General features: G+C 47.5%; 1 protein-coding gene across 2 annotated transcripts in view; it reads right to left on the reverse strand.

Moving 5' to 3' along the window:
* Window positions 1-12310, reverse strand: part of EDC4 (enhancer of mRNA decapping 4) — a 37272-nt gene extending 24962 nt beyond the window's left edge. For both annotated transcript variants that reach the window (XM_076349537.1, XM_076349536.1), the window contains exons 1-9: window positions 12182-12310; window positions 7908-8064; window positions 6672-6783; window positions 5429-5528; window positions 3686-3875; window positions 2483-2630; window positions 1844-1948; window positions 827-936; window positions 205-288 (exon numbers count right to left, since the gene is read on the reverse strand). In XM_076349537.1, the coding sequence (XP_076205652.1) occupies window positions 205-288; window positions 827-936; window positions 1844-1948; window positions 2483-2630; window positions 3686-3875; window positions 5429-5528; window positions 6672-6783; window positions 7908-8064; window positions 12182-12260 (1085 nt within the window). In that variant the 5' untranslated portion in view covers window positions 12261-12310. The remainder of the gene's footprint in view (window positions 1-204; window positions 289-826; window positions 937-1843; window positions 1949-2482; window positions 2631-3685; window positions 3876-5428; window positions 5529-6671; window positions 6784-7907; window positions 8065-12181) is intronic.
* Window positions 12311-13268: the final 958 nt, after the last annotated feature.

Here is a 13268-nt window from a genome sequence, read left to right on the forward strand (position 1 = left end):
ATGGATTGACACTAGAATTAAGGTCACTTTACACTGTGCTCCAAAGCCTTATTTATTTCTCCATCACTAGAAAACCTGACTACAAAGAGGACAGGACTTGCTCCTGCCACAACGCTAATTTTTTTACAAGTACAATGCAGTTACAAGGAACCCTCCAAGACACTACTAAACTTTGATACTTCAAGTACAGGATTGGGGACTTACTCTGGGTCTTGTTTTTTATGGTTGTCACAGAAGAGCAGGCAGGAAAGAGGCCTACCCTCATGGGGTTTCCACTCATGAAGACACCTAAGAAAGAATCAGAAAAGATTGAGTGTGCAGGGAGTAGTAAATAAGGATAAGGTGGGCGCTGAACACATCACCCCTTGTCCAAAGACGGCATCAAGTCAGCAGCCACCAAGTGTTATCAGCTTGTAGCTGTTTACAGGCTTATATAAAATAAGGAGATCACAGCCCACGCAGCCACAGATTGGTGTCTTAACAAGGGCACAATACATAAAAGAAGTCAACATTGAGAACAGCAGCTCAGAGAAGCTTTCTGCATTTACAGGGACAATGCAAACGAGTTTGACTACAGCCTGTGCAGAGCACAGAACTGCTTCCAGACACAGCTCTCTGCTTTTTTTCCTGAGTTCACCAAACCTTAAGCATACATGATATTCAGTGATACAACTCTTCTGCAACAAATTACTTTACAAACATTCACCCTATATCTTTATAGTGTCCTGAGAATGACCACCGCAGGTGATTCTGTAACAAGGAAATTCTCACAGAGAAAATGCTGCTCTCTGTTCCAAGATCCTTCATTTTCTAATTCTCCAGTTACCTTGGCTCGTCTTGCCCCTCAATATAGATCTGCCAGAATTTGACGAAACCATCATGGCTTGCTGTGGCCAACACAGTTCCATCTGGAGAAAGTGCTCCCTCGCTCAGGCACTAAACAGAGAGGGGGAAGAAAGACACAGAAAAGTGATTTTATAGCTCTTCATGGAGAAAGAGTACTCTCTTCAAATAGGAATTTGACTAACAGTCTGACAGCACATGAGGTCAGAGTGATTTCTAACAGACACGTCACCAGGCAACTTAACCCTTCACAGAAGAACTGACAGGACTTTTTTTTGTAACAATAATTAACAATCACCTTTTCCAGACAGCAAATCTAAGTACGATGGATTGTGCTCCTACTGTTCCTACTGTTACTCATGTTATGAACAGAGCTCACTTTGTTTTGGGATCTTCTGGCTTTTCACAGTCATTACTGTTTCACAATCATAATTGCTCCATCTAAGCGATACAATTACTTTGTCATCATCCTGTTCAAGAAGTGAAATTGGACTCTTTCCAGTTGTTTCTTTTATATTCAAAATATCACCTACTGGATACTCAGCTGCAGCCCTGGTCCACCGTACTCACAGATATAACTATACTCATTAGGGATATCACAGAAGATCACACAATCATCAGGCTTAATTTTCCCCTTCTCATCCAGCAGTAAACCACTGCAGTGTTAAGTGTTCCATTTACCGGGAGATACAACAAAATAGTTGAAATACAGCCCAGGTTGTCAAACAGGCCGGTGGAAATACAGATGAGTTTTTTCAAGAGCCATTTTCAAATGCCTACACATTCACCTTGGCTCTTTAAACAAAGGTTACTTACCAACAGTGTGTGTACATAGCCAGTAGGTTGTGGATGATAGTGCGGATGGGTAAGAAACTGGTTTTTTTACAGCCAAGTGTCCTAAGAACTGCAGCTCCTGAGACACTATAACCCAAAGAAAACCTAAGTGATCTGTAGCGATCACCTATGTGATGGCAGTAAAGAAAGAAAAATAGGTTTATACCGTGCTGTGGCCTTTCACTACGATGAAGCCTTCTTTGATGCTAGGCACTTCCACCGGCCAGGAGCTGTTGTTCGCTCGGATAATGTCCAAATCCCACACCTCTGCCTGGAAAACAAACATGTGGGCACACAGGTTTATTTCTACAACTACTGGTCTGATCCAGTAGAGGATTTCTTATATCCTTATCTTATATCCCGAGATACCAGCCCAATGGCAAGTATGTGACATAAACCTTCCCATTTCCATCCAATTTGGCCATTAGATGCTTTCCTGACACCCAGCCATACATAAATACAGGGAACTGCTCTTGGCAGTTGTAGTTGTGGCTCACCAATCCCCCTCCCCCGGGAACTGGCTCAGCCTGAGCAGATGAGTGATGCCTCTGGCCCTCCACATTGTTTCTAGCGGTCCCGCTATTTGACGGTGAGCAGAAGTTATCACTTTCCTTCCTCCTGAGCCCCGGAGAAAGATCAGCATGACCTCTCCTCGGAAGAGAGGAATCCCACATTTCATATTATGGGAGGATCCCCAGCACAGACTAGAGGGGAGCCTTTACACCACTAACCGTGTCAGTTCTTTCCTTCATTAGATTCTCTCCCTCTAATAAGGGACAACATTTCAAAAGCAAGGTTTCCTCACCCTGTCCTCGTGCAACAACGCCAATGTCTGACTTCCTTCTTCACCGCTCTCCTCGTTATCATCTGGGATGAAAGGGCACCAGATGATTCTTCGAGAGGTGTTCAACGGGGTATTGTCAGGTCGCTTGATGTTAACCAAGATCTCCTCTCTGATCACCACGGTTAAGAAACATAACATTCTGGCAGTGCTACGGACACTCAGCAATAACCTATTCAGGCTTGGTCCTCTGGTAAATACTACTAAACCTCAAGATTTTTTGGATCATTGAGATTCAAAAAGAAATCAGATAAAAGGACTCTGCTAAGAAAGGCGGCAAGCTAGCATTTCTTCACTGGCAGAAGAGGTTAAGCTTACAAAAGGTATTTTCTCTTGCAGGCTGCAGACAGGGACAGGATAAGCACAACAGGAGCACATACACACATCTGAACGTGCAATCCACGTGATTGTTAACGGACAGATTAAATGATTTCAGCTAGCATCGCAACACTACCACAGAAAGACGGAAAAGCTACCACGTTGCCCCAGGCTGAGTGCTCTGGTCCACCCATACAAATCGGATCTTAAACAACTACAAACACCTTTGCTCCTGATGCTTTTGAAATGATGGCATACAATTAAAATTAAGAAGCCACGACCTAACACAACATATCCCACAGTCTGACGTGCTTCCCAAAAGCACTGAGCAGTCAGCCCTAGCAATTAAAAGGAAAAGATCTAAGGCAATGAATCAAACATTGAAAATAAATTTCAGGACCACCAAAAGAAGAGGGATGACAGGTCTGGAAGGAAGATAGTGAGCGGGAGGGAAGTATTACATCCTCTTCCCCAGAAAAGTAACAAGGAAAAGAGCTAGAACCAGACAAACGTGAGTAAAAAGCTTTGTCACGTGGTCGAGGCGATACTGTCCATGGGTAAGGCCGGCTAGTACAGACTGACACTTCTCACTGACTACTTTTGCCTGGACCAGAAGGAGCACTGAGGTGTCACTCCTGGAATTTCAAGTTACATGCAATTTCACATAATGATTGTGCTGAATACAGGCACAGGTTGATTGATTTGATACTCTGGAAGGGGCAGAACTATCGGCCGTCCCCCTGCAAGCTGCTATTCTGAAAAGGCTACGAAATAAGTTGCAATTTTGAGGCTGCGTTCACACCTAACCATTACACAGAGACTGTTATGAGGCGTATTTTGACAAGATACTGGATTTTTTCTTTATCCATGGCCAGGCGCCAGACAAAAAGGTTGCCGGCCTCATCCAGGCACGCCAGCTGGTTGGAGTTGAGATGAGCAAAAGCCAGGTCTGCCACACCGCCTGTGAATCCTTTCAGCAAGGTCCGCTCAGCAGTGCTGACGCTCAACACCCGCACCATAGCGGAGCCGTTACTGGCAGCTGCAGAGAAGACAGAGGGAGAAGTCGTCATTTCTCTGTGCGGTTTCCCCGCAGGACTGCCTTTGTTTCCAGCCACCGGCTTGTCACTTCCAGCACCCATCCAGCCATCAGCTGTCGCTGGCAACACGCTGAAAACCCGTATCAATAGGTACCATGTTAACAAGCCCCTTCAAGACCCAGGATACATGCGCAAATATTCCCTGCACTTTTCAGCTTTGGTGCAGAAGGTCGGAACGGCAGCATCAAGGAGGAGTTTGCCTGCCTTGTAAGGGGCAGCTTAATTCCCCGTATCTTCTACAGTTTCTTGAGCACGTCAAATTCTAAGTTGCTCTACTTAAAAAGTCAACAGAAGTCGATTTCTCGTGATTCCCAGGATTATTCTCATGAAAGATGCCTTCATTAAATGTAAGGCCTAAATCTTTATCCCGAGCTCATGACAAAGCCAGCAAACCTCCAGGACTGACCTCCAGTGACAGTGAATTAATTTTAATTGCAATTTCGTTTTCAGTAAGTGGAGAAAAGGAGTCACCGAGAGGCAGGTAGCTCAAATATATCTTCTGTAAGGGGAATGTAAAAAGCATAAACACTCACCTGGCAAAAAAGTACTGCTTTTTGGCTTGCCTGACTGAAAAGAACACGCTTTAGAGCATGCACATACCATGCAAAGTTTCCAACTTCCCCATTTCAGACAAACATCACTATAATGCAGGCAGTCTTATGGACACCCTCTTGCTTCCACTTCTTGATGCCCAAGCCCTAGCAGGTCACTCAGCTTTCCATAGTGTTACTGCACCCAAGCTTTAATACTTGCTTTAAAAAAGCTGCTCTAAAATAACCTCAGCTAGGAAAAAAACACAGAAGCGTAGTAGTAGATTTCATAAAAGGCCAGACAAACTGATGGGTGTTAGAACTAAGAAGAAAGGGAAGAGCTGATGGAGCCCCAAACACTGTGCAGAAAGAGACACTGCAGATGATAAATGTTCATTTGTTTCATGTATGTTGTGAAACTATCTTTTCCTGTGTTGTTCTGCTTCTCTCTCCCTTCCTACTGCAAAATACACTGCATCTGCATTGCTCTTTGGCTCCTCTAAATTTAGACTTAAACTCAACTCTAAATTTATGCAACCAAATCCATCGCAAACATTTATCTGCTCAAATTACCACAGGGCTGTTTCTGTGCTTAGCTACAGAGAAGCTTGTTTACTGCAGAAATATTTAATTAGAGGAGTAATCTGAACATCAGCTTACTGTCCAGTGAAACCAGTGTAATCCTTCAACTTTTCCTCCATCCCCACTGAGTCCTTCTCTTGCTTTTATTTCTAACTTCAGAAAAGCTTTCCTTCTCAGTAGAAACTCTCCTACACCACCAACTCTTCCCTCTCCTGTAGCTCCAGCTTCACTTATACTCCCACTACAACAGCACCCTGATCTTGGTATTCCAAGAAGTGTTTCAATTATTGCCAGTTACCTTCTTCTGATGCAAACTTCGCCTCTTTTAGAGGTACACAGAGCAAAAGAATACAAATCACATCCAAGACAAGAAGGTATCTCACCTCTAATGGCGTAAGCCAGGTAAGAGTTTGAAACAGCTATCAGATTGCCATAATAGTATTTCTGCTCCCAGTCATATCTAGCAACAGGCTGTATTTTCACCTGCTCAAGAGAAAGAAAACAAAGTATGAGAAGTGTCTGGAATTAACTTGTTCCTGGAACAAACTTGCCAAATACATGATTTCCTCCAGGGAGGATCTGTAATGCTTAATAGGAAACTATTAGAAGCAGCAGTTGGTAAGAAGAATTGCACGTTGGAATACCAGGCAGCAGAGCGCTGAACATTCAAAGTTCTGGAGGCTGATGAATATTTCCTTCCATTGCAAGAAGGAATGCAACTCACTGAATTTGCCACACTGCAGAACAACACTCTACCTTGCAACTACAGCAAAGCAGCCTTCACCTCTTTATTAGCACTGCGTCTGGATTCCCAGTTCTTGGAAACTTTTTTGAAATACAGAAACACATTTGCTGCAGGGGCACTTGCTCTTTAGTTTTAATACTGCTTTCCAAGAAACTGAGAGTCCTGGTCTTATTTGATAAGCATTGCCTCTGTGAGCAAAGAATTAAGAGATACTATGGAAATTATGGCAATGATCCTCCCTTTCATTTTTATCTTCCGTATTATCTATGAAAAACACTAATAACACAGTACAGTATTCATTTACGTTCTCTGCGGTCCCTTAATTCACTGCATGTCAAGGAACAAAATGATACATGAAAAAATGCCGAGAGGATCAAGACCAGAGTTCTCTCTCCTAATTATTAGCATTTGTTCTCAGCATGTCTTAGTACTCTGCTACAGCACTAGTTCTAATCTCAGCATATTGGTTCTTCTGGAGCTCTGATCTGCTGGGTGGAGCCCTCAGCAAGACTGAGGCTAGCAAGCTATCAAGAGCAACCCTCCCTCCATAGTGAAGACCTTCCAGTGAAGAAACAATCAGCAGGAAAGGCTTGTATGTGAAGGAAGAGCACTTTCCCAGGAACCTACCGCTTAGATCATGGACTTATTCCTGAAAATTAGACAATAACTTGGCCAGACTCTGGAATAACAGTAGCAATCGGCTACAAGACACTGCTCCAATTTTTTCCCCCCCTTGTTAAGCTCTTTGGTAAACTTCTACCTAATTACAAGCTCCTATAACACAGGAAAGACGACAGTAATTTCTGTTTAAAATATTCAAGCATGAGCTGATGTGACTAAAAAAAAAAAGAGACAGAACTATGCTTTCTCTTGCTCCTTACCTTATTACTCCCTCTGGCCTTACTGGTGATGCTGGAATCACTGCTGGCCACTACCTCCACATCTTTTGCTGAAATCACGACACAAGTGGAGCTGTCATCACCGGAAAGGCAGCTTTTAAGAAAAACAAAGAGAAAAAAAAAATCAGACAGGACTCACAGGAAGAGAACAGAGCTCAGATATTTACTATTCATAATTTTAACAGCAATGCAGAAGGAGTATCTGTGCATCTAGGAGGTTTGAACCGAACACCTGAAAACAGAAACTACTTTCAGTTAAGAGTCTCCCTTCCCCATGTGTCACAGGTCTGAGAGCACCAAACACCTGGTTTGCTCAGCTTAAAAACCTCCAGTCTCTTCTCACAGCCCATTAGTCTATTTGACTTGAGCACAGAACTACATTTGGTTAAAGTAGCCTTGACCGCTACCCAACATTCGAAGGTGCAAAGAGACCAAAGCCAACCACTTGAACCTCATCAACAACAGTGCAGACTGCTCGTGGTTCTCACAGCATCCTCTCTCAAAACTATGACCAGAGAACCCAAGCAAAAGCTATTTACACGAGGTGTGATGTTAAGAGTCAGCACATGAAGCCAAGCATTACACTAATTAGACTGATGTGGATTTGTAGCTCTGGATTTGTATTATTACTCCCATGACAAATCCAAAGTATTCTATATGTGTATGTTCGCTTGCATATAAGCAGTAAAAGCACACGTGCTGTCCAAAACACATCGACGTATATGCACAACTCAGCAAAGAGTTCGGTAGGAATCCAGCTCAGGATCATTTGTCCTGTTTTAAGTTACGTGGACAGAAATACTTTGACAAGCGCAAGGTCTACCGTACTACAAACTGGTGTAAGTTACCACTCAGGTAACTTGGGTCCCTGAAAAAGTCCAGCTGGAGGTCTACGTGAGAACGCTAAGTTCCACCCAGAGCCCTGCTAATTTACCTCCATCCCGACTTGCAACGTCCGCCATGCGACCCGTCCTGCTCCCCTTTTCCCTAAACAGCTCTGCTGGTATTCTTCAGTTCCTGAGCAGCAGGGATGGCAGGCTCCATGCATCAGCATCACAAAAGCTACAAAAGCTCTGACCAATAGCACGGACTCACAACTGCCACCTGAACTCAACGTAAAACTCTCTGTCAGATTCCCAGCACGCTTGTCCAGGCTCACCAGAACTAAATTTTTAACCGTTCTCTATTCACCCTCAGCCTTTTTCTGACAAAACTTACATGACTTGCTTCTCCTGCAGGGCTCCCAGAGAAATGCTGCGATGCACTGGCTTAGCCAAAGAAGGTCCATCTCCGGCCACGATGGGATCAGGCACCAGCAGTCCATTCAGGTCTCCGTTATAGGAATTTGACGGTCTTTGGTTCTCATTCACTGAACCTAGGGAAAAGCATGACCAACTGTGCACAATATCCATTTAGAAGAAATAGCGCTGCGTGAAATACACTACCTCCAGATGTTTTTTTGTCAGGTTCTACTGGTCTATCAGGTAGAATACGCTGAATTGGTTGGGAAAAGTATTCTTCTCCAAAAAGGATGTGTAAGAGTCCTTCCGTATAAGAAACTTAACTCCACACAAACGAGTGAAGTCGTAGCTCTTTTCTTACACAAGCAATCCCAGCAGACCAGAAAAACACCCAAGAACAGGTACAAGGAACTTACCAGGTTCAAGGAGCAAATAGTCTTGGATCAGAAAGACTAAGCTGGTAATTCAGATTTACCGAATCAAGTGCCAGACCAAAGGGTTCTCGAAGGGTCATTTCTAACCCTCGTGCCTGCAGAGATCGCTGAAGTCCAGCAATACAGCGGTTAGCTGCAACATTTGGGGTTGGCTGGAAATAATACATGTTACTTTCCAAAACTGGCTTCTGACTGAGACCTGACCTCAAAGTCCAGGTGTTTGAGTAACTTAGCTATGAAACTGTGTAGCTGTGCCTACAGGATTCCCATATTTTTTCCTTGGTCGACTAGGCACATGGAAGTTTACAGCACTCAAGTTTTGCATAAAGCAACCATTTGTTCAGAGCTTCAGCTGTGCTTTGAAGAGCGCACGTGCCCTGACTTCATATATTTGGCCTAGCACAAGTTGCCTGGTGGCCTCCATGCCTTCTGAAGGCTTTTAGAAGGGGACAGATGTAACAGGGGCTGAAGGAGACTCCTCTCTCTATCTCACTAGCAAGGTAAATAGTTGACGATCCCCACTGGAGAGCAAGCCCACTCCATCTGCACTTACACATCAGTCAAAGCCTCCTCCTGTCTCAGCAAAATCCTCGCTTGAAATTTTCACTGGTTTTGAAAACCGAAATTTCATATACTGTTGCCAGGTAACAACTGCTGCTGAGCTCTTGCAAAATGGCTGCTCCCAGGACCAGAAGCTCCACTGTTACTGGCACACGTAACAAACCTAAACGTAACTGTGGGCTAGAGGCATGTCCTTTGGAAGCAAGGCAAGCTTTCAGTTACCAAACAGGCTTTAACATACCGGGATGAGCGCTGCTGCCTACAGAAATAACTGCGACTATTATTCATTTGCCAGAAGAATATTTAAAACTTGCCTGTTTATGTACAGAGTCATTAAATCAGCGACTACGCTATGGACACAAAAACCCTGTGCAGTGACAGGGTATCCCGATCCAGAGACCATTTGGGCACTCACCTCAGTTCACCTGCACTGCATGAAGGAAACGGCAGCGGCACCCACACAGCACAAGGAAAATTCAGGCCAGGGAACGCAATCCTGTAACCACCTAACACATTTGTGCTGTGCTTGCTGCTGCAAGATTAAGATGCGCCCCTCATTCCTATAGCATATGGTGGGTGCTTGTCCAGCTGCAGCAACTTCCATTGACTGCAATTTATCCTTTGCGACCAAAAGCAGGAAAATATTCGCTACAGAAAAAGCATCCAGGCTACCAGAGAAAGACGATACGTTCTTTGCTCTATTTGCAGCAACAGGAATGCCTCACGTAAGTATCTCTGCTCTTTTATGGACAGCAGGACAGTGACGTTCGCTCCATGGGAAAGGGAAGGAGGAAACACTCCCCAGAGGCTGACGGGCACAACAACAGTACACCAAAGTTCAGGAATGGGCTTAGCCCATCACTGTCTTAGTGGGAGCCAGACAAGCACAGGTGCTGCCTGCACACAGTCCTGAAGGCATAAAAGAAGGGAAGAGGCTCAGTGTTTAATAGGTACATGAACAAAACCAAAACGTTAACCTAGACTAGTAGATCTAGGCCTTCAAAGGGAAAGACGTGCGGTCGTATTCATTACCTTTTCAAAGAGCAGGAAAGCGGGAGCAATCAGAGCTGAGATACTGAACTCTTCCTGCTCCCACCATCACCTGCACCAGGGGACGCTACTTTGTACTGAACAGAACATTTCCCTGATAAACGTCAGACGAGTAGGGTGAGCCCGCGTAGCGCTTGGTTATCAGCAGAGATTTCAGCATGGATTGAAGGATCCTGCCCACAACCCCAGCCAGGGACTCTCCTCCAAAGCACGCTGGCATCGACAGCCTGCCTACGTGCCCCAGCTGGGAGGTCCACGGTTTGATCACGCGGCTCCCCCTTGCTGAGGCCACGGCATCAAAAAAGGGCAAGGGCTTCCGAAGCAATGGACGACGTTTGCCGAAACTGGGAGAAAACTGTGTCAAGAGAGACTTTGGCGGTGGATCGCATTTTCATGATCACCGAAACCAGCAGAACTAAAAAGAGTGCTATGACAGTTGTAAACTCTTTAGAGCGGGGAGCATTTCTTGTCATCTGCCTGGACAGCACCTAGAATAACATTATGCTGCTCATAGCCACAGGCATGTAGTACAACAAAGCCTTCTTAGTGGCAACAGCCTTGGAAAGCAGCTATGCTAGTCTCTGCTGGATATTAAAATCTGCAAGTGAAACCCAGGGTATAACAGAAACTAGAACTAGAAAGGACCTCGACCACGGCAACTTTATGCCAGACAAGACTAGCCCTACACGTGCAATTCATGAGGCTGCTTCTATTCTCTTTCAAAAGCCTTGAAGGATCCCCCAGTTTCCCTTTCCTCTGACATCCTAACAGGATTTTCAGAGGCCTTCAGTTAACAAACACGTGCTCTTGCTCTTCGCTTTATTATGTCCAGTTCTTTCAAGTCTATTTGCTATTACCCAGGCAGTGATTTCTGCTGAAAACAACCACAGGTTCCTCAATGCTTGACTTACTGTCCATTTGCTCCTTTTCCTCTCAACTGCCTTCTTGTGCACTAGAGTTGACAGCGAAGGCATAAAGAGAATGAATAGGAAAGAAGAAAAATGAAAATAAACAAGCCATACTCAGTAAATAACTCATTTGCTTCAACCAGGAAGAGAAGACGCTTCAGGGGAAAGTCACGTCACCCTGAGAGAACAGAAACAACCCCAACCATTTCCCAATCATGACACATCCTTTCAGTTCAGAAACTGCTTGTGAAACACGCTCCCCATCCCTGCACTGAGTTCCCCTTTCAGTTTTTCAAGTACAGAGCACTGCGCTGTGAAGGAAAAACGTATTTTCTTATAAGAATTATAATCCGGGAGCACCCAAGTGCTCCAGAAACAAGAGAAACTATTTCATGTAATGAGAAGTTTCTCTGTGGGTAGTAAAACTAACGTAGCTAGCTTCTTGTGGGTTTGCTCCATCACCCCATGTGCCTCTACACCCCTCTCACAACAATCCTGCATCCAACCTCTCATCCTTTTGGCCAAGCAAAAGGCAGCACACGCGGAGGTAGCACATTCGTACTGACTCTCAGGACACTTAAAAGCTACACTATCCCTGCCTTTTCCCCAACAGGAGCACAACGCGGGCATAAATTCTGTCCTCTACCCAGAGGCTAAGGTTTTTTTGCAAAAATATTCAGGGTCTCAGTTTCCCTCAGACCGCTGCCTCATCAGGTTTGAGGACGGCACCGATCTCGGAGAGGCCCGATAGCCCCCTTCCGCTGAGCCCAGCGGGACACCCGGGAAAACCTCAAAATATTCTTCACAAAGGAGGGAGACCTGAGCCGAGGTCAGTGCTGTCCGGTTCTTAGCGGCAATACCTCTCGGATAAAAGGAGCCCAGAGACGGGCGGCGGCGGCAGCGAGCTTTGGGTCCGAACTGCTCCCGCTCTGCTCAGCAACAAAAATCCTCTCCCATAAGCGAGGGTCCTCAAGCCGGGTCGCTGGCTCCTCTCCTTACCCGGCTGGCTCCCGGGCTCTTCGGGGAGAGAGGCAGGGCCGAGGGGGACCCCCCTCGCCCCGGGCGGGACGGAGCCGCCGGCGGGCGATGCCACCGCCGCCCCGAGGGAGACGGGCCGGGCCCGGCCCGGCCCCGGCGCGCAGCCGCCCGACGGACGGCGGAGCCGCGGCCCACCGGCTGAGGAGGGTCCCGCAGCCCCGGCCCGGGACGGGGCAGCGCGGCCGCCGGCCCTGTGCGGCGGCCCCGCCCAGGCCCCGCCGGCGGCGGCCTCCCGCGCCCCCTCGGTCCCGGCCCCTCACCTCCCGGCCGGTCCAGCTTGAGGATGTCCCGCAGGTGCTGGGTCGCGTCCTCGATGTCGATGCTGGAGGAGGAGGCCATGGGGCCCGGCCCGCTTCCCGCCGCCCGCACAGCCGCCACCGCGCTGCCCCGGCCCGGCCCGCCGCCCACGCTTCCGCCTCCGGTCCGGGCCCGGCGCGCCGGGCGGAAACCGCCGCCGGGACGGAGGGTTCCGGGCGCGGCGGGGGCGGGCGGCGGGGCCAGGACCGGAGGCCCCCGCCCCCTCCCCCGGCGGGAGCGGCGCCGGGTGCGCGGCCCGGGAGCTCCCCCGCCGCCCCCTTCCTCCTCCCCGCGGGGCCGGGACTCCGCCGGCCGCTGAGGGGGAGCCGGTTGCCGCAGGCCCCAAGGGCCTACACCGGCCCTGGCCCCCGCTACGTGGGATACCATGAGGGGATACCCGAAGTCTCACTCCTGAAGGGCTCAGTCGGGTTGTTTAGGGGGGGAGAATAACCCCAAACGGCTGCCCAGCCTTCCCTCCGACCGCAGGCGGCTTTCGCCATCTCCCCACACGGCCCTCCCGGCTCGGGAGGTGACCGCTGGGGCTCAGCCTACCGCTTGCAGTACACACGGGTAGGAAAAACGGGAGTTGAGAGACAGCAAATCTGTTCGCCTATATTGGGCCTCAAAAGTGACCTGCGGGTGTCAAAAGTAGTAAGCAATACTGGTTTAGAAACACTGGCGTTTGTCTCCTCCAGGTACGGAACCAGCAGCGAATGACTGTGCGGAGAAAGGCAGGAAAGAGCCCCGGAAAGATCTGCACGACCAATTTCAGAGGATAACTGCTTTGAACTTTTAACGGCCTAAAAGAAGCTCATTTTAGATAGCTTTTAAACTAACGCCTGCCACACGTACCATTCCTTGAACCTGACTTTTAAGCAAGCTCTCTCTTGGCTTATCGAGCTCGTTATTCAAAGGACTACCCTGACCTCGCAGACTAGATCCTCCTGCAGGGCAAGGTTCGTAAGCCAGACCTATTCTTACATCCTCCCTCCTCCGCCAGGCTTCATTTAGATCCGGAGCTACAGTATCAGGATCCTTGCTTAGCAGTGA

Source organism: Aptenodytes patagonicus, chromosome 11 (genome assembly GCF_965638725.1).
Source record: "Aptenodytes patagonicus chromosome 11, bAptPat1.pri.cur, whole genome shotgun sequence".
Taxonomy (NCBI): domain Eukaryota; kingdom Metazoa; phylum Chordata; class Aves; order Sphenisciformes; family Spheniscidae; genus Aptenodytes; species Aptenodytes patagonicus.